Source organism: Cygnus atratus, chromosome 22 (assembly GCF_013377495.2).
Source record: "Cygnus atratus isolate AKBS03 ecotype Queensland, Australia chromosome 22, CAtr_DNAZoo_HiC_assembly, whole genome shotgun sequence".
Lineage (NCBI taxonomy): Eukaryota > Metazoa > Chordata > Aves > Anseriformes > Anatidae > Cygnus > Cygnus atratus.
Genome location: NC_066383.1, coordinates 5,516,183 through 5,541,461, shown reverse-complemented (window position 1 = coordinate 5,541,461; position 25,279 = coordinate 5,516,183). Strand labels below are relative to the sequence as shown.

General features: G+C 43.5%; 2 protein-coding genes across 2 annotated transcripts; both read right to left on the bottom strand.

Annotated features, from left to right (window-relative positions):
* Positions 1-3,254: 3,254 nt before the first annotated feature.
* On the bottom strand, positions 3,255-12,283 carry LAYN (layilin). Its single transcript, XM_050715026.1, has 8 exons — positions 12,191-12,283; positions 11,267-11,290; positions 9,905-10,202; positions 8,390-8,547; positions 8,073-8,111; positions 7,632-7,715; positions 6,803-6,905; positions 3,255-6,171 (listed from the first exon to the last, which is right to left on the bottom strand). The coding sequence occupies exons 1-8, from the start codon at positions 12,255-12,257 to the stop codon at positions 5,817-5,819; spliced, it is 1,128 nt and encodes a 375-aa protein (XP_050570983.1). The 5' UTR covers positions 12,258-12,283; the 3' UTR covers positions 3,255-5,816.
* A 2,141-nt stretch (positions 12,284-14,424) lies between these two features.
* HOATZ (HOATZ cilia and flagella associated protein) lies at positions 14,425-23,712 on the bottom strand. Its single transcript, XM_035555592.1, has 5 exons — positions 23,508-23,712; positions 22,809-22,894; positions 19,678-19,737; positions 18,200-18,252; positions 14,425-14,485 (listed from the first exon to the last, which is right to left on the bottom strand). The coding sequence occupies exons 1-5, from the start codon at positions 23,710-23,712 to the stop codon at positions 14,425-14,427; spliced, it is 465 nt and encodes a 154-aa protein (XP_035411485.1).
* Between the last annotated feature and the right edge of the window lie 1,567 nt (positions 23,713-25,279).

Below are 25,279 nucleotides of genomic sequence, written 5' to 3'. Positions count from 1 at the left end.
GACGACGTCCATCTTGCCATTTTATTCCTAAAAACTGGATCTCTCGTGCAGGTCCTTTGACTTTATTTTGTTTTATGGCAAAACCGGCCTTCAGAAGGATTTGGACTATTTTCTTCCCTTTCTCGAAAACTTCCTCTGCCGTGTCACCCCACACAATGATGTCATCGATGTACTGCAGGTGTTCAGGAGCCTCCCCCTGCTCCAGCGCAGACTGGATCAGTCCATGGCAAATGGTAGGGCTATGTTTCCACCCCTGGGGCAGCCGATTCCACGTATATTGGACTCCCCTCCAAGTGAAAGCAAACTGTGGCCTGCACTCTGCTGCTAGAGGGATGGAGAAAAATGCATTAGCGATATCAATTGTGGCATACCACTTGGCTGCCTTTGATTCCAGTTCGTACTGGAGTTCTAGCATGTCCGGCACTGCAGCACTCAGTGGTGGCGTGACTTCGTTCAGGCCACGATAGTCCACTGTTAGTCTCCACTCACCATTAGACTTTCGCACTGGCCATATGGGACTATTAAAAGGTGAATGGGTCTTGCTGATCACTCCTTGGCTCTCCAGTTGACGAATTAGCTCGTGGATGGGAATCAGGGAGTCTCGGTTGGTGCGATATTGCCGCCGGTGCACAGTTGTGGTAGCGATTGGCACTTGCTGTTCTTCAACCCTCAGCAGCCCCACAACAGAAGGGTCCTCTGAGAGACCGGGCAAGGTAGACAACTGTTTAATGTCCTCTGTCTCTAAGGCAGCTATGCCAAAAGCCCAGCGGAACCCTTTTGGGTCCTTGAAATATCCTCTTCTAAGATAGTCTATGCCAAGGATGCACGGAGCATCCGGGCCAGTCACAATACGGTGCTTTTGCCACTCATTTCCAGTTAGACTCACTTCAGCTTCCAATACAGTTAACTGCTGGGATCCCCCTGTCACGCCATAAATACAGATGGGCTCTGGCCCTTTACAGCTTGATGGCATTAGAGTACATTGTGCACCGGTGTCTACTAAAGCCTTATACTTCTGTGCGTCAGACGTGCCAGGCCATCGAATCCACACAGTCCAATAAACTCGGTTGTCCCTTTCCTCCCCCTGGCTGGAGGCAGGGCCCCTCTAGTCCTGGTCAGAATCTTCGTTTCTGTGTTTAAAAGACTGCCTGCTAGAAGTTGGAGCAGCAAACTTTTCAGAGAACCCCTTTCTCCCGATTGTTTTCTTTTGTAACTCACGTACCCGTGCCTCTAGGGTCTCAGTAGATTTTCCATCCCATTTTCTCATGTCCTCTCCATGGTCACGTAGGTAGAACCACAGGGTGGCGCGGGGTGTGTACCCACCATATTGTCTTCTTTGCACGGATGCGCGTTTACCCCTAATAGCCGAGACGCTGGTTCGTACAGGTGGGGAAGAAAATACACTCTCTTTAAGTTGGTGGACCTCTTCAAAAAGTTTCTCCAAAGTATTCTCTTTTAGTTGGTGGCCACTGGTTCGTTCAGGTGTGGGGGGGGAATATAAATTCTCTTTAAGTTGGTGGACCTCTTCAAAAAGTTTCTCCAAAGTATTCTCTTTTAGTTGGTGGCCACTGGTTTGTTCAGGTGGGGGGGAAGATAAATTCTCTTTAAGTTGGTGGAACTCTTCAGAGAGTTTCTCCACAGCCGAGACGCAGGCCTGTAGGGAAGAGGAGAGATTTCCTTCGTACTGCCGGAGTTGTTTAGCCATGTCACCCACTGTGGGATCTTCACCGTCTTTCCAGGATATTATTGCCAATGTGCTGGCCCATGTTGATGGTGCATTATGTACAAACTTCCGCCATATGGGTCGAGTACACTGGACGTCATCTGGATCTGTGGATGTTTGTGCGTCGTCTAGGTCCTTATAAATTACTTCCCGTACGGCTAATTCCCTCAGGTACTGGATTCCCTTCTCCATGGTGGTCCACTTGACTGGTAGACATACAAGTTCTTCCTTGTAGGGATACCTTCCCTTCACAGCTAACAGGAGACGCCTCCAGAGGCTGTGAGATCGTGCTCCATCTCCAATTGCTTTGTCAATGCTTGCATCTCTAGCAAGGGATCCCAACCGCTTGGCTTCCCTGCCCTCTAATTCCACACCATTGGCTCCAGTGTCCCAGCACCGGAGCAGCCAGGTGACAAGCTGTTCACCTATACAGCGACCAAAATCTTTTCGCACATCTCGTAGCTCACGCTGGTATAGGGTTCGGGTAGTTACTGTTGATTTGTCAACATCCTCATCCTCATCGTCATCCTCCTGCACACTTGATGGCCCAGCCTCGTCTTCTCCACGCCCAGACTTAGCAGAAGACTTTCTGCGTTCTAAACGACCTGAGTCTCTATACCATTTTTTCACCTTTTCTACAGGGGCAACTTGCACTGCTACAGCTCGCCTCTCCGACCCAGCCACAGGGTCTGCCACAGGGGTTGGAATACCCTCTGCAGGGGCAACTTGCACTGCTACAGTTCGTTTCTCCGACCCAGCCACAGGGTCTGCCACAGGGGTTGGAGTACCCTCTGCAGGGGCAACTTGCACTGCTACAGTTCGTTTCTCTGACCCAGCCACAGGAGTGGGAACGGCTGCGGGAGCTGGAACGGCTGTGGGTGCCGGGACGGCTGCGGGAGCTGGAGCTGGAACGGCTACGGGAGCTGGAACGGCTACGGGAGCTGGAACGGCTGCGGGAGCTGGAGCTGGAACGGCTGCGGGAGCTGGAGCTGGAACGGCTGCGGGAGCTGGAACGGCTGCAGGAGCCGAAACCGGGACGGCTGCGGGAGCTGGAGCTGGAACGGCTGCGGGAGCTGGAACGGCTGTGGGAGCTGGAACCGGGACGGCTGCGGGAGTTGGAGCTGGAACGGCTGCAGGAGCTGGAGCTGGAACGGCTGTGGGAGCTGGAGCTGGAACGGCTGCGGGAGCTGGAACGGCTGCGGGAGCCGAAACCGGGACGGCTGCGGGAGCTGGAGCTGGAACGGCTGCGGGAGCTGGAACGGCTGTGGGAGCTGGAACCGGGACGGCTGCGGGAGCTGGAGCTGGAACGGCTGCGGGAGCTGTCACTAGGTTGATAGTAGCATCAATTGCAGCTCGATAGGCACAGGCCAGACCCCAGCACGCCACAGTGATTTGTGTCACTTCGGAACTGCCGGAGTCATGACACCTTTTTTTCAAGCATGCTACCAGTTTTTTAGGATTTTGCAGCTGTTCAGGGGTGAACGTCCAAAACACTGGAGGTGCCCACTGCCCTAGAAACCTGCCCATATCCTCCCACACTCCCTGCCACTCGCAAATATCCCGCCTCAAGACAGATCTCCGGATGAGATTCCTAAGTAGTTGTTTAACCTTAAACAAAACCTGAAGCGCATTCAGGAGACATAACAACAAGAACATGCTGGTCTGAGTATCCCAAGGATATTCAACATCTTGGAGAGCTACCGTAACTAGCTCGGGGGATAAGAGGGTGGTGAAGGAGGAAGGGAGAGTGAACAGGTAGGAGAAAATATCTTCCCCTGTCCCCTCCAGAGATTGACTCCCTGATGAAAAAAGGCAATAGGTGTAATTGCTAATAGTTTCTGAGATATGGTTTCCGAAGTATAGAGTCGACGACAGTGCTGAGTACAAATACCAGGTTAGAGTCATGACCAGATATCTCATCATTTCATAAGCCATCGTTACACCGCACAGTACCATAACAATCTTGAACCAGGGCCCGGAAAGGATAAACAGCATGACAGGGAGCACATACAGAAAGTAACTTGCTATAAAACTCAATCTGGGAAACAGGTACAGCAGACTTGAGATGAAAGCAATCAACATTGTGACTAGCAACTATTAAGCAGGTCGAATACTTATACCAATTTTAGTTTAACACACTCGGGTCAAATCTGTCGATATCTCAACCCTTCGTGCCCCACGTTGGGCGCCAAATTGGCTGTTGTGGTTTAGCCTTTAGTCCTTTATGCAACTACTGTGCTTGTTTGATACATCTGAATTCCCTTCCCATTCTTTCCAAAAGCCTTGAAAATTGCACGTACTTCCAGCTTCCCACAGGCTAACTTTTACAGTGGCATTCAGCTAAAGCAAGCCCATACCCAGTAGCACATGGGATTTTGCCTTGAATATATTTGGCTCAGTACATTGAGTTGAATCTATGTTTTTATCCAAACTCCTACTTCGCTGCACTGACAAATGACTTCGCCACAGGAGTTAGCTGCAAGTTCCTGTGGAGATTGTTGTAATAAGGCCTTACTTCTGAGACACAAACATTGATCTGACCGTGTCTCGTGAACAAAACACGTCAAAAAGACCTCACCAAAAACAAGTTAATTATGGCCCCAGATTTGTCAGCACTGCTCCTCAGCCCCCATTCACAGCCTTTCTTCTCAAACATATACAGTGATGCTCTTTACTACGTGGCATCACAAATTACAAGCCTGTATGGGAGATGCTGGTATGTCTTCTTCCTAATGCACTGAATATTAATATTTGATTTGAAAATTTTTTAACTTTTTTCAGGAAAATTCTCATTTCATTCATCACCTGAATTTATGTTTAGTTATATGACAGCTATACCCTCTCATCATTCATTTCTACTCCTTTAAATGTTTGGAAAATAGATATCTAATGTGGCTTCAAAACAATGCCTTGAAAACTATGTTAAAATAAGATATCATTCCTTCTCCCACTTCACGTGGGAATTTCATGAACCATCTCCTCAGTACCTCCCCTTGATACTTTTTTAATCTACATACTGGAATACATGAAGCCCCTGTAAATAGACAACAGCTTACTATAACTGATTAGCACCATACTGTAGTTTGCCTGTCAAAATACTACTTTTAATCCAGTTTCTTATGCTCACCTACCTCTTGAAAAACTATCTCTGTGGAAATTAACATCAGGATGTCAGTCTTTGGGGAATTCAGTATAGGTCTCAGGCCCAAGGAGGAAAAAAACCCTCCAACGGGCTATTCCTTCTACAAGAAAGGAACTGCTATTTGTCACTTAGGTCAAATTAGCACCTCTCTGGACAGCTAAGTAGACTGCGGTAGTTTCCAATAGCAATTTCCAAGACCGGAAAGCTTTGGAGTATAACATTCTCTTCCTTCAGCTTTAGAGTGAAGTCCCCTGTTGCTTGCTTTGCAATTCCTTTTTCCAGGATAAGCGAGGGGACACTTGCACTTACTTACTTGCACTTACGGAGGTTCTTGCACTTACTGAGATTCTTTAAAAACCAGCTTAAAGGTGCAAGTAACACTGTTCCATGCTGCGACTCATACACGCTACCTTGGAAGTAAGAACTAGGAGGGAAAGGAGTAGAAAGCACAGTACTCTCCTAGTGAAGTGCCTGCCAGCGTCATAGGGAAGCCACACAGCTGGGACAGGCTGGCGTAGGAAAAATGACCACCCTGCAACCACGGCAGCTTCCTTTGGGACGCCTAGGACAAAAGAAAGTGTGCCCAGTGATTGACTTTTGACTTTCAGTGCCTCTGAAGATGAGCAGGTCAGTTTAAATAAATAGGTATTTCGTATTGTTCTTTAATTTCAAGGACATTAATACTTCCTTCTTTGGAGTGCAAGAAGTAATCAAGACTTGAGCTACTGCTGGGGCAAAATGGGGGTTTGATGCAGAGCAAGATATATAAATACTTTCCAGTTTAGATCTTTAAAACCCATATTCTTTCAGAGAAAAAGAAGAATACAGGGATGATGCAAACCTGCAAACCTCCCATATGCTATCTTTCAAACAAGTGCATGGGGAGGGCAGGTTAACTTGTGTTGACATTTCGCTTTGTCATCCACATTTCAGGCTTTTTTGTCCATTTCCTTAATATCCATAAATCTCATTCTCCACCCAGGCTGATTCCTTGCTCCTCCCCACACGATCTCCACACAGTTCATAGATATCATTGGTCACAAAGCCGCTTTCAGTACTAGCCAATGTCACAAAGCCGCTCGACGTATTCATTGCCACATCATCATAATCCCTGGAGAGGCTGTCGAGCACCTTCTCTTCTTGTGTGCGGAAGGAAGAATTCTTAATGTCAGGCCTGGTTCCAGCCAGATCTGCTTCAGATTGCTTCTTGATTACTTTGTAAATCTCCAGATTTGGACTGTTCCTCCTGTGGTTAGAGAGCCAGGCATCTTCCTCCTTTGGGCTTGCTTCCATTTGTTCCCGTCTCCTGAGGGATGGAGGAAAGAGGACAAGTCTAACATGTTCTTTTACAGAGGCAAACAAAACTATACCACACCTCTCTTAAAATAATCTAAAGATGACCCTCGAGGAAAGCTGACATTCAGAGCCTGGACCCAGGATGACATTTACTACTTAGGAGTTCCAGGTGTGTTGGCACACTGAGAGCTCAAAGCTGACACCCCCAACACCACAGCCACCATCCCCACCAAAGGCACTATGCACCCAGGGAAAAGCAAGAAGAAATTGATCGATATCGTTTGCTCCAACCACACATCCTCTTATTTCTATTAGGTTTTCACTTTTGAAGGGGATCTTCTGATATTGAAAATCTCTTCTTTAATAAAGAAGCTTAAATGCTAACCCTTCAAAATCACTTTGTTTTACATTATTCCCTAACTGCTGTCTATCTGTGAAGAATAAAATAACACTTCTTTTATTATTATTTATTTAAAATGTTATTCATAAGTAACTTGGCCTGGAGAATCCATGCTACTTTTTAAAAACTTGACTGAAAGCAGTCAGCTTCAGAGCACCTTACAGAGGTCTGTAGCTAGCTGTAAAATTATTGTCAGGACAAGATACCACAGGTTCAGTTATTACAGAACAATGTCACTTGCCTCTTTGCAAAAATCCAAAAACAGAAGATGGCTGTAATGACCATCAGGAGAAGCAGCACAGGAATGCTGGGAATGAGGATGTAGGCAAGACTCTGAACAGGTTCTGGGGTAAAAATGAGATTCCAGCTTTTATTCACTTCTAGTTGCATTTAACATGCACAGAACTACATAGAAAAATTAAGTTACACAAGGCAGCACCATCACACCTCAATGGATTTCTAGTCTTGTTCATAATCTAGCATTATCTACACCCTCGCAAAGCCAGCAACTCCAATAGACTGATCATCTTATAGCACAGGTTAAAATAATATAAGCTCAAACCTGCACGATGAGAAACTAACCCTTACTCTGTCTCACTGTGACAAGGCAACAGCAGTGCGAGTTAGGGATATGCTGTCTTCTGAAAACTTACAAAGCAGAAGTTTTCAGAGAGTGGAGTGTTATGATCTGTGAATTTGTAGGAGTAAGTCAGCGTGGTAAGAAAGAATAGGAAGGTTTTAATAGTTAATAATAAGCTTACTAACAAAATATTAGTAATTCTGAACTTCAAGAGTGATTCAATAAATTTAAAGTATCTTTTTCAGACCTCAGGTACTTTGCTGTAGACTGGGAACATTTTGGTAGTCAAAGCAATCGTTGAAGGTTTGTACTGGAAGAGAGTTGCAGGAAGGTGTCCCTGCCCCCCTTCAGATGCAGTTGCCTAAATTCAGACTTCTACATTTAAGGTCTAACACTTCAAATTAAAGTGCTGAGTGTTCGCAGCCACATCTGAGATGTGGGCCTGCAGAGTTAGAGAGAAGACAGGCCAGGTGTTGAATGAGCAGCATACCTTTGGCTTCTTTAACTGTTACATTGGCATCTTTCTTATGGCGTTCTTCTGGGAACACCGGATTGACGGGCTCTGTTGTGACATCTGGAAAGAAGCATCTTAGTTAATATCGCAGGTGTTATTTGCAAGAGCTTAAGAAACATAAAAGATGAGGGTGAGAGGGGACGGGAGAGACTGCCAGCTGCAGAGAGGTGTAAGGTCTACTGGTGCTCTTCTGCTGAGCTTTCTGCAGCGCGTCCAGCAGCCCCGGGTACTGCACCACCAGCAGGACCGTGCTTCTGCAGGCTGGGTTACAGAACAGTTGGAGGGACATGCTGACTGCAAGGATGCCTCTTGCTCATGGAGCATGCAGTCTGTGAGGGTCCTTGACAATGAACGTTAACAAAGGATTTCTCCTGAAAGTCAGTATAGTGTAAAGAAAAGCAAGTATCTGTAACTGACCTCTTGGAGAGTTCTCTTTTGGAGCAGTTGTTGGCTTCTCTAGAAGAAAAAACATAAGTTTCCTTGTAAGTTTGTGTAGGGAGACCAAGTGTACAAAATATTGTCCAAGCAAGCACCCTTTTTATGTTCTCCCCCTCTCGGGCCCCATTTGAAATCTCAAATATTTTATAAAAATCTCAGAATTCATAAGTCACAAGGCAAGTACCTACAGATATTAGATACTGAGATTGTTTTTACATCGATACCACAATCTCCTCATACCTCCTCTTGGGGACTGGGAGCAGGTTGTTTTTTAAAGCTACAGAATGACTCATTACCAAGAGAATATTTGCAAATGAAGTTATTTTTCATGTTGCATCTGTCGTCATTCCATTGAAACATGTAAGGACCTCCAACACCTGGTGGGGCAGATGGCTGGTGGTACATCACAACACAGATTTCACTCCCACAGGACGGCTCATCTACATACCAGTTCCTAAGAAAACACAACAAACATATCAAGTAAGACCTGACATCACTTTCCATGATACTGCAGAAGCCCTGCGAGGCTGAGGAAAGCTCAGAACTTTGACTTTCGGTGCACACTGTCAAAATAATTTTACTTTCTGGCCTCAGTGCCCAATGCCTACAAAATTGACATGCATTTAATAAGAAAATGAAATAGGTAAGACAGAATCTGTTCTTTTCTGATCAGGAAACTGCTAACATGAAAAGAAACCTTTTTGAGAGATAGGTTGTAATAAACTTCACCACTGGAAAACTTGGAAGGCCTTTCCACACGGGATGTAGGAAGTAGGCTTCACTACCTAACACTCTATAATATAATCATTACTGAAAAGGCATTCTATGCATCTCTAAGAAGCACTTCTAAGATTATATATCCTCATTTTGAAAAATGTTCAATACCCACTAATTTTGGAACAAGCAATATTCTGCATGCCAAGCACTTCTTGGAAGCTGATCCTATACCGTAGAAATACTTCCAGATATACCAAGGTCTTCAACATGAGGGAAAAATCACACGTGTTAAAGCAATAACATTTCAATCATCATATCCCTGTACTCCTTTTCCTCCCAACACAACCCTACCACCACCCCACTTCCCCTTGTCAAGACGACACATCTTTTCCTTGGCTCAGTTATTCAGTTTTATTCAGTTCTGTCCAGAGCAACTAAAATCGCTTATGGGTTCCCATAGCAGTTAGGTGACAAGTTGCTATAAAATATTTAATAACATTTGGGTTATTTCATTAAATTCATGGTTCAGTGACTAAATGCAGCATGAAATTCAAGATGATTAGTGAACATTGTATAGGTACATTAGTTTGTTTTTCATGACCAATTACAGGTTCAATAGTAAACATCTACCAGGCAAAATTCTTGAGCCTGAAGTTTACTGTAGAGCTGGCACATCGTTGCTAAGGCTTTCCTCAACCCACCAATATTTAGAGCAGATTCTCTTCTATTTCGATACCACAACGGCAGACCTTCTGCGCCTGGATTAAAGAATATCTTTTGTCTAGAAAACTGACTTATGCTTGAAATCAAACTTAGCAGAACTTTTGAGGCTAAACACATTGTGGTTCAATGACGAAAAGAAGTGTGCAAGCAGTGAGAACAACTCCAGTAAACTTGGATTAATTATCAAATCATCTGGATAGGATGAACCGCTCTCTGGAGATATGACCACCCTTCAGTGACTACAGTAGGAACACATGACAACTGGGACAAAATCACTTGGTTCTTTTGAAAGAACCCTTTCTGATTGCTGAAGGCAAGTGACAATCCCTGACCAAGATGTTGCCCAGTCAGTCGCACTCCCTGGTACCTACCGGAACTTGGATGAGCTGCCATCCGTCCAGGCATAGAGGTTCTCACAGTCTGTGCTGTTGTCTACCTCTGCCTTTTTCCTCCTAAGCCCTATCCAAAAATCTCCATCAGAAGCTACGAGACTCTCAATAAATTTTTGAATCAGTCCTTGCTCTGCTTCTGTTTCAATACTGACTAAGTGTCCACCATCAGCTCTGCAGGCAAGGTGCGCTTCTTCGTAGGTGACCCTGCGTGAAGCATCATGAAAATAAACCGTTTTGTAGCACGGTCGCTGTGTTCCACCCCGGCAAACTGTCTGTCCTGCAGAAATGGAAAGAAACCCATTACAGAAACCATACCTGCTAATACTGAAAGCGGACACTAATGCTTTTATTTGGTTGAGCTTTGCACTTTGTGACCAGTCATATGGAGAATACAACAGAGGTAAAAAGCCTCTTCTATTATTGGAATGGCAAATGGCACCTTCAGACTTTTCTTTCCAGATGTAGCAGTTTTGGTCATTCTGCAATGACCAAGCTGAGAGCAAGCTGACCTATGCAGCTTTTTAAAAAGACTTCCTTTACAAGAGTTCAAGGATGCGTCTCCCTCTCTACCCCCCAAAAAAAGGGGCTTTAAATGGTTAAGATTAGAGACCCCCTTCTACATGCGGACATAATAATCATTTAGCTTCTGGGCTCTAATAGTTTCATGGAGTGTACTGCAGTGTATCAAGGTGCATTCAGGCAGTCCGATTTGTAGGCAGTGCTCCGCTTTCCAGTGTTACTGACTGCCCAGTGCCTGTTTCATACTGTCATACACCAAGGACTCTCATGCATGAAGCAGCACGGCTTATGTTGATTATATTATAAGAAAAGTAGAGATCAAAGTGAAAAGATACATAATCTAAAAATTATACACTTCTGTTTCTCAACAGAAGAGTCCCAATATTTAGGCTACGGAAACAAACAGTTTTGTTTTGCTTAGTAAATATTTATTTTCAAACACACCACAGACACAATCTGCTAACCTCCATGCTTTTACAGAAGAAAACCATTTAGTGATTACAAGAGAAAAGCAACATTTATCATGTAGTCAAGAACATGCACGGACGGGTCATTATAAACCCGTCCACAGGATTTATGCTGGCTTTTCTTTACTCTTCAATGTCCTACCATGGCTACTCTGAGACTGGAAGTTCCAACATCTTTCAAAGTGGAGCTCTTAAGCAGTTAAGTACTCACAGAGTCTGCTAACATCTTACACAGAAATTAAAACTGGCTGTACTGCAAAAACAGGATTTAAAAACGTATCTTTAGGCAGAACCTGTGCTTCTTTTGGTCATTTAACACTCATGCATGCTCAGTGAAAAAGGTGAGAAACCTTACCTCTTCTGAGGGACGCGTCCACTGCTATTGTGAAAGTCAGAAGGAAAGCAGAGATGGCACAACGTTACTACAAATCTGCAGCAAGCCTCTAGAAATAGTGTCACAAACTACACTTGGGCTCTTTTCTGATACACAAGCACTTTTTTTCCATTAACTGGCAGAACATCTGTGTTTTATTAGCCAAACTTGCCATTGCTTTCAAATAAGGAAAAAATTCATGCAGTTGATCACCGTCCAGACTTCATTGCTAGTTAACTTTCCAAACACAGATTAGGTAACAGAACAACTGGATACGCAGCCCTAACCAGTGCTAAAAGGGTCCCTCACATTTTCCCCTTACCTCCTTGTTGCTAACATGGGATCTGCCTCCGCTCCTGCTGGCTTCAGGACTAGGGAAGCCTCAGTTACATCAAAAGCAAGAGCTCGTGGAAGGAAAAATACATCGCCAGCCCCGGAGCTCGCTGCCCCACAAGTCCTGCTGCAGCCACGGGCACGGCAGAATTAACAACAGAATATTTCTAGGTATGAGGAGAGTTGTTTTATGTGGGACTAAGGAAGCACCTCAGTGCTGACAGCAGCCAGGCTTTGGGCTTCCCCCAGTCCCGTTCTCTGCAGGCGGCTGACACCGCCCGGGGGGAACCCATCCCAGAACACTGCTGGTCACCCCGAGCTGCCACCCTGAGAGGCGACCAAGCTACAGACGACGTTACTGTGCCGAGAAACCAGACGACTTGGCAGAGGAGCAGTCACACAACCCAGCGCGGGCTGGAGGCAGCGCAGGGCAAACCCCCGGGGCGCGGAGCCCTCCCCGGGCAGGACGGGCGGCTCGGGGGTGGGGGGGGGTGGTGGGGGAAAGCTCCGTGCCGGGGAGCACCCACCCGCCCCCTGCCCCTTGTCGCCCCCTGCCCCTTACCCCTGCCTTACCGCCGGGCAGCCGGGCCCCCGCCGCCCAGCCCAGCGCCGCCAAGCCCAGCGCCGCGGCCGCCAGCATCGCCCCGGCTCCCCGCAGCGCCCGGCTGGGGCAGGGGAGGGACGGGGAGGAGCCTTCTCCTCCTCCTCCTCCTCCTCCTCCTCCCGGGCTCGCAGCTCTCCCCTTCCAGCCGCCCGGCCCCCGGCAAGGTGTGCGCGGCCCTGGCACCGCCACCCGCGGCGGGGAAGCGGCAGCAGCTCCCCCTGCAGCCCCTCCGCGGGCCGCCGATGCGCGGCTGCCTTTCAGGCGCCGTCTCAAGACGGAAAACGGGAGGGAACTTGGCTTCCAACAGCGGCTAGTAACTGCTGAGCCGGCATTTCCCCCGCCTGGTTCCTGCTGGCGAGGAAGCCAGCTCTTCTTTCCGGCATCCCTGGCTCTCTCCAGCTGAAGTTGTGCAGAGGAACCTTCTGCAGGCTGCGGGAAGGGGGAGAGCAGCGAGGCGACACAAAACGGGAGCCCCAAGGGCTGCAGTTTCCTCTCAGATTCTGATGTCAATATTTTAAGAATTTAACCGTTTTATAAAAATTCCAACCTATACCAGCTCTTCATAATACAGTTGGAGAAGCTATTTCTGAAATCAGTACCTTAAACAGAAAAAGATCCTGTAAAAAGCTGTGAAGACATTCCACTCCAGGTCACCAGGAGTCGGAAAGTTCCTGGATATCAACTGAGGCCATGGCTTTGCAGTCTGTCATGTCTAAAACACAGAGTGATAGTTACCTAGGGCATACTTTTTGCATTTCCAAAATCCTTGGTGATCACAGTCAGTTTAGTAAATACCCAAGCGCTTCAGTAACTTTACAAATAGGAGCAATTTTACTGATTTACAGGGAAGAACTGAGCAGCTGAACTGGCAGTAGCCTGGGCTTAAGACTGAACTCATGCCTTTACCAGCCAAAGCTTCATTAGCTTAAAGCTCTGCCAGTGCATGTGGTCTTTGAAGAATGCTTAACACAAAGGACATCCTGTTTAGAGAGCTTTTTTCTTGTTTCACAGAAGGTAACCAAAGTAATCCAAGTAATCACAAATAGTTAGTATTCCTAGAGACTAAAAACCTCACTTTCTTTACAGCTGCAGGTATTGCCATAACAAAGCTTAAGCCCCCTGGCTCATCATTTTAGAAGTCTATCCTTTTTCTAGCATATATGCGTACTAAATACATTGGAAAATATTTCTGTAATGGCTCTGAAGGAAAAAAAAAAAAGAAAAAACATTGGAATGTATCCATGACAAGTAGTGGCAGTATTATCAACACGTTTTCTTGAATTAATGGTAAATATTCTGCCACATGGCATCAGTCTCTTCTAGTCTCTCCCACATCAAGAGCAGAACTGGGGAACGCAGTACCATAGAACCCCAAAGTGATTACCAAAGATCTCGCTCTTTTCAGCAGGAAAGCGCAGTAGCTGACAGAAGCCTTTTTGATCTATTTATTGAAAGAGGTCAACTCCAACCACTCGAACACTATAGACACTTGATAACAAAGCTTGCTGTGTTTATTGTGCAATCCTAACGCTATTACTAGCCACAGACTCTTCCGTTTGACCTGTTTTCTACTTTTAAAGAACGATTTTGCAACAAAGGTAAAACAGTTGCTCTCCATTTATAATTTTGGAGAATTGAGCACACAAAATGAATATATTCAATATAACAACCCTTCAGATCATAGAAGCAAACATTTTGAAAGCTGACTAGTAAAGTACGTGAGACTTCAAAGCCCACGAGTCAAAAGTCCCAGAACCACTCAAGTCCATGGAAAACAAGTCTAGGGGATGTTTATTATACCACTCCCTTGAATTACCTTAGGCAGCAGCTTGGACAAGGACTCTGAAGATTGACAAGGAGCTATTTGCATACATTGTTTACTGCTGTCGTGCCAAGACAACAGAAAAACTTGAGGACAAACAGCACTGCCCAAGCCACTACCACCACATTAGGACCTAACAGTGTAGTAAGTAAAGCAATTAAGCATTTATTTTAACTTCAGCAAAACAAAGAAAATGATGGATAGGTTGCTGCAAGCCTATACACAGCCTTTGTCTGTCATGCCACGTCTCAGTATGAGCAACTAGAAATGTAGTCAAATTAGAAATGTACATGGCTTGAAGTCCAGAGCAACACGGTTCTGATAACATATTTTTTCTGGAGCAAAGAAATATTTCATTGTCTTCATCAGAGTTTAGCTGAACTATTTGAGGGCCTTTACTGCTGCTTGATCCTGATGGTCTGCTTCAAACACCTTCTGCCTGCTGGAAATAACAGAACCTTGTCAGAAAGTAATCTGTTGATGAGAAAAGTGCAGCTAACGTACAACAAGGAATAGTGCAAGATAGCTGCCAGGGTGCAGAGCTCTTTAACCCATTCTGTGTCATAATGTCACATCCTTCTATGTGTATCTCTAAACAGGGATGCCTTGTAAATGCCTAACTAGATGTAGAAAACAAATTTACAGAACACAAGCTCAGAGAATCCACGCAAAGGAATACCCATATAAATACCAAAACTTACAGAGAAGTCTATAAAGAAAAATCAAGCTAACAGAAAAACCCCATTCCATCAGGTGCACTACTGCACAGCATTCATATCCCATTCTGAAACTTTTCTTGTCAAACTGAGGAGTTCTATTAAAAATATAAGCACAAGAAAACACAGTACCCAATCCTCACATTCAGAAGACTGCTCTGAAGATTTCACAGCTTTGATGGAACTTGACAGCCAGAAGTTTGACAGTACCGGTGGTGAGAGGAGTTCCCAAACACTGATGGAAAAAAGAGGGCTAGGAGGAAATCAGCTAGCAAGAAGCTGAGGTTTTTGCCACATACTTAAATAAGTGGTGAGGCACATACTACTAGTTTCTCATAGGCAGGAAGAGAAGTAAGTCTAGACAAAGGGGAAATAGACAGTTAATGTACAAAGGCAACGGGAACAGCCTACTCTAAGCAGTTCTGCCTCCTTCATTCATTGTACAAATCAGTGCAGTTGAACCTGAACGATCACATCCTTCCAAACAGCTACAATGGCACAGCACCCTGAATCTGAGCCAGAGGACCACAGCAGGCAAAACCTTCTCTGACTTATACCAAAACAATACCAAATTTGACTTGTCAGACATGCTCGCACAAGACAATAAATACAGGCCTAAGAATATCACAGCCTCACTTTGCAGCCCTCAGTACTTTCTATACTCAGGTTGGAGGAAAACCTTTCGACACACATCTTACATTTATGTGAGTTTATCACTATCAATATATAGTTTACTGGGACTTCTTTTTAAAACTATTCCAATATTATTCAAAATAGGGTTGCAGTTTATATGTTTCAGTATAGAGGTGCCTTATACTAGCTTAACGCCTTTCTCCACAGAAATGTTTTTTCTTTTTCTAAGGACACATAACTTTACGTTGATAGACCTGTATCCACTTGAGAGGATTAATTAAATTGTACATTTCAAGCAATACAAATTCAGTAGAAAATCCCCAAGCTGCTAGTTAAACAAAGCTAAAAAAGCCAAACCACTGAATGACTTAGGCAATTTCCCCTGAACACTAGAAAAGAAGAAATCAGTATTTCTATTTTTAAACACTGGGAAAGTGAAGGCCTATGAAAATACATGCACAAATCACGAGCCCACTGAAATCAAGAATGGGACGAGAAATGACAAAAGAGAAGCTACCGAAGGAAGAAAAACAGGAAGAGTGTATTTTCTGTGAAACATTTTGACAAATGTAGCTCTTCTAGAAATCATATTTTCTCAGCCATTCATTGAGTTGCCTCTGGAAACAGGAATCATCCTGGTCAATACAGGCTATAAATCTCTGACAAGACATCAGTAAAATTGGTATGATCATATTTCCCAGTAATGAGTGCTAACAGACCATTACAAAAATACAATTATTCTAATTAAATACAGCAATAATCAATACCCTGTGCTCTGGGTGAGTTTGCTTCAGTGAATAGTGATGCTTATTTTCCAAACATTAAAACGTTTAAATGAAAAAAAATATAGCAGGATAATAAGCCAGAGTAGCTTTCTTCACAGGCCATAAGCTGCTATCTAAAACCTGAACTTCAAGCCTACCCATACAAATAAGTATCACTTAGGTAAACAGCTCCAACAGCTGTCCTTGGCACAGGTTCAAGACAGCTTAGGCTTTCTTTAGTACATATCCTATGATGGTTGGAAGGATTCTGTATGGATGTTCCCTTATGCCTACTCCCACAGCTGCTCACCTCAGCAGACATTGACCTTCAGCCTCTTCACCTGTTCCAGATACTTCTATTTTTCCTTTATAGCTAGCTCCAGAGGTAATAGCCTTGCTAAGAATTAATTCCGTCTAATGCCCAGTGTTTTCCTGAGGCATTTGCTTTCAAAATGAATTGCTGTCAGTTGTTTCTCAGCTTTCATATCCATATGGTAAGTTGGAAGGAAGATGTAAGCTGCAGATTCATTGCTTAGTCTTTAAGTTGTGGATATTCAATGACACCACCTTGCTTTAACTGGTGCCAGTGTGAGAAAAATGGCCTCACTTATATTATATAAATGCCATTCATTAAAAGGAAGAAATTGCTAAATCAAGGGCTGTGAGGTACCTTGTCAGCATTTTCAAAGATGAGATGGTTTTTAGGAATAAAGAGCAACTTCATAAAAAAAGAAGCTATACTGTTTAAACACTTACCGCTGTACTATAGCCCATGACCCAAATGCATATTTAGAACTGATTTCACAGGTCCCACCTGACTGACCCAACTATAGATAGGGCAGAAAAGGCAGAAGTAACTGCCTCAGCTTCACAGTTCAGAGTGCGAAGTATTAGTGATAAAACGTGAAAAGAAACAACTAGCCAGTAGTAAAAAAAAAGAAACCACTAACCCTGCCCATCTGAAATTGAGAAGCAACTTGTTAAGACCAGTTAAACCACCCTTTAATCTGAAACAGAGATCCCTTTTATGAAGACAACATAAAGGGAAAGCAACTACAACACTGGCAGTAGACAAAACATGCCGTTGTAGTTCTGCTGGGGCAGTTTTCCAATCCGTCTCACTCCCAGACTAACAGTAACAGCAGATGACCTTAAACTTCAGTTTCTGCTTGCACAGTACCCACCTGACAGTTGCAGGGATCCTGTTTATTTTAACAGATAGTTTTTGACACTGGAAAATAACAGTATTTACATCATCCAGGAGGCCACAGGCAAGTGCCAGAAAGGAAACTGTCTGACCTAACATAAACAGATTGTCAGCAACCTCAGGCCTAATGTTTGCTGGAAGTTAAAAGAATCTTTCACCACCTGGTTTAGCAACTGTCACATCTACATCACTGGCCTCAAACAATTCGTGCATTAAGGCTGACTTTCCACGTTCCAGATCCTTTCCAGACTCATCTCCCACAGCATGACGTGATGATGTAACATGCTGTTATGGTGATCTTTCTTTGGATCTATAGCTGGGAAATAAACAAGGAAACTTGTTTATTAAAATGTGCAAAGTATAACCAAAGAAAGCATCCATACAGCGTGATGCAACTGACAAGGTCACACTCATGCTTTTTCTCATTCAGACAAGATATGCACTGGAAATAAACAGGCTTTATGATATTTCCTGACCCTTTCAAAAATATAGAAGCCACTGACAACTGATCTTTTTCCTGACTTTCTGCATTTGAACCAGAATAGCAAAATTGAACTCTTCATGACTATAAAAAAAATGTCTAAGCTTCCACTTCCTTCCTCAACCTCTATCTAAAAATAAATGGAACACATATAAAGAGTAAAGAAGTACAGAACAATAGCAGTAGTCGGCCTTTCAGCCTTCCCATTTCTAAGTTTTGTCGTAACAGATATTAATACAGGATAAAACAGGCATTTTCAAAATAGTAAGAGTGATTAAAACAGAGCATCTTTTCTCCCCAAATAAATCCTGACTATTTAGATAGAGGAAAACTTATTTTTGAGTATTTTCATTACCTTACTTCATCAGCTTTGATCTTTGGTTTATGTGGATGAGAAATCAGTTCTTTCTAAAAAGAAAAAGACTCAATGATTATCACTAGCTCATTCTAAACTTACTGCTTATCCTGGAAGACAGCTTTATATAAACACTGAAATAAAAGATTATTCTAGCAATAGTATGGGAGGTTTTTATGTGCTAATATGGTACCTGAGTAATCAGGAATAAAAAAATTTGTATGAGTTACTCTGTCAGAAGAACAGTCTCATGTTCTGTTTCAGGCCTAGCTTTAATGCATGGAATTTCGATAAAGCAGATATACTTGATTCAGCATTTTAATGAACTTTGAGAAGAGGAAGTACTTAATATTTACCAATTTAAAAGCTTAAATGAAAAAAAGAGTGCTTTTACTTCCAAAATGAAGACGTCATTTCTGGAAGTATCCTTTGAAATCTTGTTTTCCAAGTTACTTTTCAAATCACTACACTTATCATCTTAAAAATTTCAGTTCTACTCTCTTCTATCAAGTGTAATTAAATTGTATTAATCAGGATATGTAGTTTCTTCAAAAGAACAGATGTTTAACCTTATATGGGGCAAAACCTCATCTATCTCTGCTTTGTATCTTGTGAATTACAACTGAAAGAAAGGATTGCCTAATATAATACAGACCTCTTATTCTTGAATTTTCTTTTCCTGATAAACATCCGTCCATGCCACAGAAAAACATTATAAATCAGTAAATCTAGTGTTCACTACTGATAATAGTAATAAATATCCCTAATTGGAGTTCTTCCTTTTATGCTCAAATTCGGTTTAAGAAAGCTTTTTAGGGAGCAGAGCATGCCAAACCTACAGCCAGTTTTATAGCTCTATTGTAAACTGAGTTTTAGTGTTTCAGTGGAAAAAAGCTTGAGACAACAATGAAAAACAATCTAAGCAACTACATTTACAATGAACAGTCTGTAAAGATTCTTTTGGCAAATTAAACTAAAAAAAATAGCCACTTAAACGTAACTGTATTAAAGACGGTGTAATTTAAATAGCCAAAGTCCTTTCATTATGCATCTATAAGGAATCCAGGGCCTTCAACAAGAAATGCTGCCGGTCCCTTTCCTCTCCACCATTCTGACAGCACTAGTTACTGCTTCTGCTGTATTTCTCAGTCCCACGTTGCTCTAACTTTCAAGAGCCAGCATTTTTCATACGTGCCTTGTTTCCTATTGCTTCCTACTGCCTGGCCTAACACCTTCATAATGACACAGCTTACAGGATCCTTCTTGCTTGGGCAGTTTGTAAAATGTAGCCAACTTTTCTTTATGCTTAATCAGTTCAAACTGAGGTGCTTATGCTATGCAAGACTGCTGTCACGGTACACCTTGCAACACCCCATAAACCCTCATACATTAAATCATGGTCCTTGCAACGCTGTCCATCTTGTAAGGATGCACAAACCTTGAGATGCATCTAGAGCATAATCAGAAAAAAAACTTACTGCAATCCTTTCTTCTCTCTGTTTCCTCAGCAAAGCTAGTATATCTTCTCTTTTCTTGGCCTGAAAAGAAATATCTACTACAATGATTTCAGAAAAATGAATTAAAATCTTGTGCTACTTAACTTCATTGTAAACTCAAAAATCCTTATCAAAGCTAAGAACTAGGGTGAGCATCTTGAGGTTATAAGATTGGGGTAATTCATCTGAGAGGTGCAACCAGAGATAGCCTGTCTTCACTATGCAGTTTTGGATTAAGCCAGCCTCTGATATCTCGTAGAAGTGATTTAAAACGGTGATAATTTTTAACATTTAATTATTCCTTTCAATCAATGGTCCAGGTTATCCTCTCTTCAAGAAAAGCACACATCCCAGAACTTGTTAAAGCTCCTCTCTTTATACAGTTGAAGGAAAGAATGAATTTCTAAGGAACAATGCTTCCGTTCCCACTGAGAGTTTTTTAGTATTCTGATTCCCAGACGTGTGAACATACATTTTTCTTCATGGAAGTGAACACCTTTCAGATACAGTGAGACATTCCTGTTGAAGCCGAGTAAAAGCATATTACAGCATTTTCAAAAATTCCTAGTAAAACGTTATAAGACACTCCAACAAAGAGTTGGACATGCCTACCAAGAAGGAGTTGGAGACATGCCTACCCTTTAACTCAGGAAAGAAACAAGAGCCCAGGGCTGAGCTTAAATGAGCTCTTGCCATGGGTGAAGGAGATCCCAAGGGAGGCTGCTCAGGGCCATTAAGGGCTATCAGCGCCCCCAGGTCCCTGCTGAGCACACCCAAAACACCCGATGATAAAATGAGCTGGTAGAGCATTACCTTAGCACTTACTAACTAAAGACAGGCAAATAAGACCAATATCAAAAGAAGTGGCCAGAGTAGATAACCATCTAGTAATAATACACAGATCTATTCAGATAAGTTAGGCGTTCCTATTTTAGATGGATTAAACTGATTATTCAGATTTGCAGGGTTTATAGTTTTGAAATATCTTTGTTAATCATGAAGTACCCTGTAAAGCCTGTGAGAATTAAACTGCAGAGTAGCCCAGTGAAATGAATGTTCTAAAAGACAACAGCTATTTTGCTTCAGTCCTATTTCAGATGAAATTAGCTAATTAAAATAAGCACTTCTAATAAAAAAATTGCTGTCAGTTTGTAAAATAAGAGTGTTAACGCAGCAAACTTTTCTTTCTAAAAAACTCTGACCCTGTTCTACTGTGGAGACAAAATTCACTTTCTGGACCCACACAACAGGGTTTCCAGGTTTTGCTCACCTAGGGGCCATGCTGCAGGAACAGAATGTCTGAATCAAGTCTGAAATCTGGATTTGAACAGTAAATGACACCTATGACTGATAATAATGTGTACATTATTCTTATTTCATTCAGTGCATTAATTTTCATTTTCTTAGAATATTTGAGGCTTATAGCATGTCCTGTAGTTCTAGAAAGTAATTTACTTACTGAAATTAATCAGCCATCCGTATAGCTGCCAGATGCCCAAAGCTGCAAAACCTTGCTATCATCTATTGTTACTGAATTAAAAAAAAATAAAAAATGAACGGAAGAATCAGGGAACTGTTGCTGGCTTTAGCCAGAATTTAGAAAGAAGGCTAATTGATGATAATGGATGAGATGCATTATGGTGTTATTAATTAGAAAAGGCGGATTGCTGAGTTGCAGGAAAGACTTGCAGACCTCAGCGCCTTTCTGCACCTCTTGCAGATTGCACTCATCTGGCCTGCTTCCCAAATACAGGCTAGAGGCTTTTCAGTAAAAATGTGGAACATTTTGCTAAAATGAAAAAAATGTAGTATCATTACAGAGTCAGACTGGCAATGTTATCACATATTTAATACTAGTTGTCTTAGGTTCCACTACTTATGTGAATTGTACTCATGATATATATGTGGAACATCAATTCATGATTTAGATTAATGGTGACTTCAGGAAAAGTTTTTATCTACAGGCTACATCAGTGCCTTGAAAGCGAGCACAACTGTTGTCTGCATCTTACGGCAAAGCAGTAGGAGAAACCCCAAGCTCTATATACACAGTCCAACCTCACTGTTTTGGAGGAGATGAACATCAAAGATCTGGATACCATGTCACTTATTTTGCTTTTTTTCATAGTCAATTTAATGCTTGGGCAAATTTTTAAACATGAATCCTGCTAATCTGGTGTAAATGGAGGGTGTGTTTTATGAACACAAATATCTACAAGAACCAATAACTGAAGTGCTGACTGGGTGGTACCGTAGCAGATTGATGTTTGCTTTTGTAAAACCCCACTGAATTCAGCAGCAATCTGTGCAGCCCAGAAAGGTCCAGCCTGAAAGGCTCTGCGGTATCCCAGTTGCGCCTTCGTTTGGAAAGGCAATGTCATCTAGAAACTCAATTTTGATGTTACTTGCTAAAATCTACAGTTTGCTCTGCAGCTGCGTAGTTTCTACAAAACTTGTAATGGCTTGGTCAAACAGCTCGTGAATTATACCTCTAAAAATATCACCTAAACCTGTCCCTGAGTGACAGGCCGAGGCAGAAGCAGTCCTATGGAAGCTGATTTAATAACCACTCACTACCAAGTTTCCCGCATCTCACACTCAATGTACTCTTGGCACTAGCTGCTGCTGGGCACAGAGTAATGGAGAAGATCTATTAATAGCTAAGGCGACTAAGAAATTAACCTAAACTGCGAGCTGTGCTTCAATGTCTGTATGCCAGGATTTTTTGTGTGAAAGTGCACGCAGCAGTAGATTCCGCCCCCCCACCCCCACCCCCCACCCCAAATTATCCACTTTTGGATCTGGGAACTCTCAATTGGCTTCTTTTAGATATTAAATCAGAACAGACATTATGTGCTTACTATGAAGAAATTAACTATAGAGCCTACTCCTTTCAGCCCTGTCCCAAGCAAACTTATTCCCAACTGGGAATAAGTTTAAGCTAAACATCAAAAAACGGAGCTGCATCATGTAAACCTAACTGTGGGCCAGGTCCAGGCCATTTTTATTACTGTTCATAATTGCATTTCCAAAATTCCAGAATTCCACCAATTGGCATACAAAGAGTGAACAGGAATATTTATGAGAAAAGAGTTGCGGTTAGTGGCTCTTACCTGCTGAAGATATTTTTCTTTTACTTTAGTTTTCTGCACATTTTGAGCTTCTGAGATTCTCTCTTTCTCACTGTTTTCCTCACTTTCTAAATAAGGCAAATGAGAGGCAAATTACCAAGTGTTCCTGCTACCACTGTCCTTTGCAGAGGGCAGCTGAACTGTAGCAGACCTTGGGGCTGTTCAGAAAGTGAATGTCTGGATCCCCAGACAGTAGGTATCAGCTGAAATATCTGTCAAGCAGGAGCTGTGGCTCTTCTGTCATCCACAGCTTATTGGCATGACTTATTCATTCCTCCGAATTAATTCCTCACAGAAATTTAGGCTACGTAGGTTTCACGAGGTGGGGGCATACAGTAGCCATACTTACTGCGAGGAAGCAGCGGGCCCTGGAGAGCAGTACTTCCCTCTGGAAAGAAAAAGGGCATTAAGGGCACTTGGGAAGGTGGTGGGCGGTGGTGCAGGGAGGGTAAGGGACCTTCAGGAAGGTTTTGGGGATCCTCAGGTGGGCATGGAGCCCTAGGGTAGGTGTATGGGGCAGGGTGTGTGTGTAGGGCTGGAAAGGGCACAGGCACAGGGGATGGGGGCTGCAGGCAGGGCCCCCTCATGGGGCTGGGTCCCTCATGGGGCTGGGTCCCCTCATGGGGCCGGGTCCCCTCACAGGGCCAGGTCCCATCAAGGGGCAAGGTTCCCCGATGGGGCCATGTCCCCTTATGGGGCAGGCCCCCCTCAGGGGAAGGTTTCCCTCACGTCGAAGGGTGGCAGGGCCTAGAGAGGACTCGAGCGGCAGCGGGAGCGTGGCTGAGTTCCAGAAGATACGGGCATGTTCCACATCAGCTGGGCTCGAGCCAGCAAAGACGAGGGGCCCGTCGGGTGCTGTGGGGCACTGCCCTGGCTCTGTGCCCATGGCACCGCTTGGGGCTGCAGCCTGCTGTCTCCTCTCCGTAAGGTGGCTGTCACCAGCTCGACCTGCCCACTCCAGGCCTGTGGCCTCGAGGAAGCGAAAGGACGTCTGGACCCTGGTGCTGCCCACGCTGCTGACACGTTCCTGTCACCGTCACCTGCTGCGGTAGGTACCCGTTACCCCTCTGCTGGGGCCCTTCCCTTTTCACAGGCATCTGGGTGGTAGGAGGGGACACTGCAGCCATCTCAGGGGGATGCAGCAGCACAGACGTGCCCAGGGAGCCTGGGTCCAGCTGTGTGATACACTGCCTGTCACAGTAAGCATGGGACACCAGAAGGCTGACAGCTTTGCACATCTCGTTTCAGGTCTCTTCAGGCCATCTTTCACTTACACCTAGACACAGGCCTCTGTGGGACAGGGAATACCTGCCACCACACTCCCAGTTCATCAGCCTCAGGTAGCCAGTTGCCCTCAAACCTGGTGGTCTCAAAACATTCCAGGCTGCTGAATTTCTGTTTTAAAAACTTTATTTGCAAACATCAGGTGAAGTCATAACTTCCTTCTGTATTTCTGTGGCTGATGTTATTAAAGCTCTTATGTAAAAAGGGAATGTGGAACTGGAAGTCAGTAAACTTACAAGTCCCTTCTGTGGGACTGTCCTTTCAGTCTGTACTTGTAGAGTGTCTAGCATAGAGCGATCCACTGACTAAAACAACATTCGTTTTCATAAAAAAATCGCAAAGCTGAATTTTATTTATTCAGCAAGAGTAAATGGAAGTAAATTTTGGCAACAGTGGCCTTAGGCAAGTGTAAGGCTGAGATGAGTACAATCAGAACTGGAGCTGATGTCTACAAATTTTAGGAAGAATAAAACTTCCAATTTGCTATCGTGTTTTTTGAGTGTTCTGTAGGCAAAACAGTTGTGAATGAAATGTAACATGCATTCAGGAGCATATAAACAGTTATGCAACACTGGCTTGATAAATGCACTGACCTCTCTTCCATGTGTGACAGGCGGTCCAGCACATTGTACTTGTTTAATTTCACTGCCCTGCCTGTCTATTAGACCGATGCTTCTTAGATGCTTCTTCAAAGAGGTCAGTCTGCCTGCCTTCTGTAGTCAAAATTCCTGTGCGTCTGATTTCCATTGAGATATCTTCCAAGCCTTTTTACCTGGCTGTGTGGTTAGTGATTGTTACTTTTGTCAATCAGCTAACTACACTGCCTAGTAACTAGGCTGATCTAAGAGACAGTTCCCTTCCAATTCCAACTTTTATGAAGAGTGATTTTTTTGTTAAAAAACAAACAAACAAAAACCACAAAACCTATTATAGCAGGTTCTAACACTATGAAGTCTGTATTTTTTCCATTATTAAAACGGTTGGACATTAAGCAAAGTGATCATAGTAAAAAACGTTTATAGCATTCAGGGAGTTTAATATTTAATCATTGCTTAGAAACCCCTTAACTTACTAGCTTGTTAAATAAGACATGAAAGCTAAATGAGAATTACTGGAAATAAAGCTGTAAACAAATAAACATTATTAATATTTTTGCACTAGGAATAAAG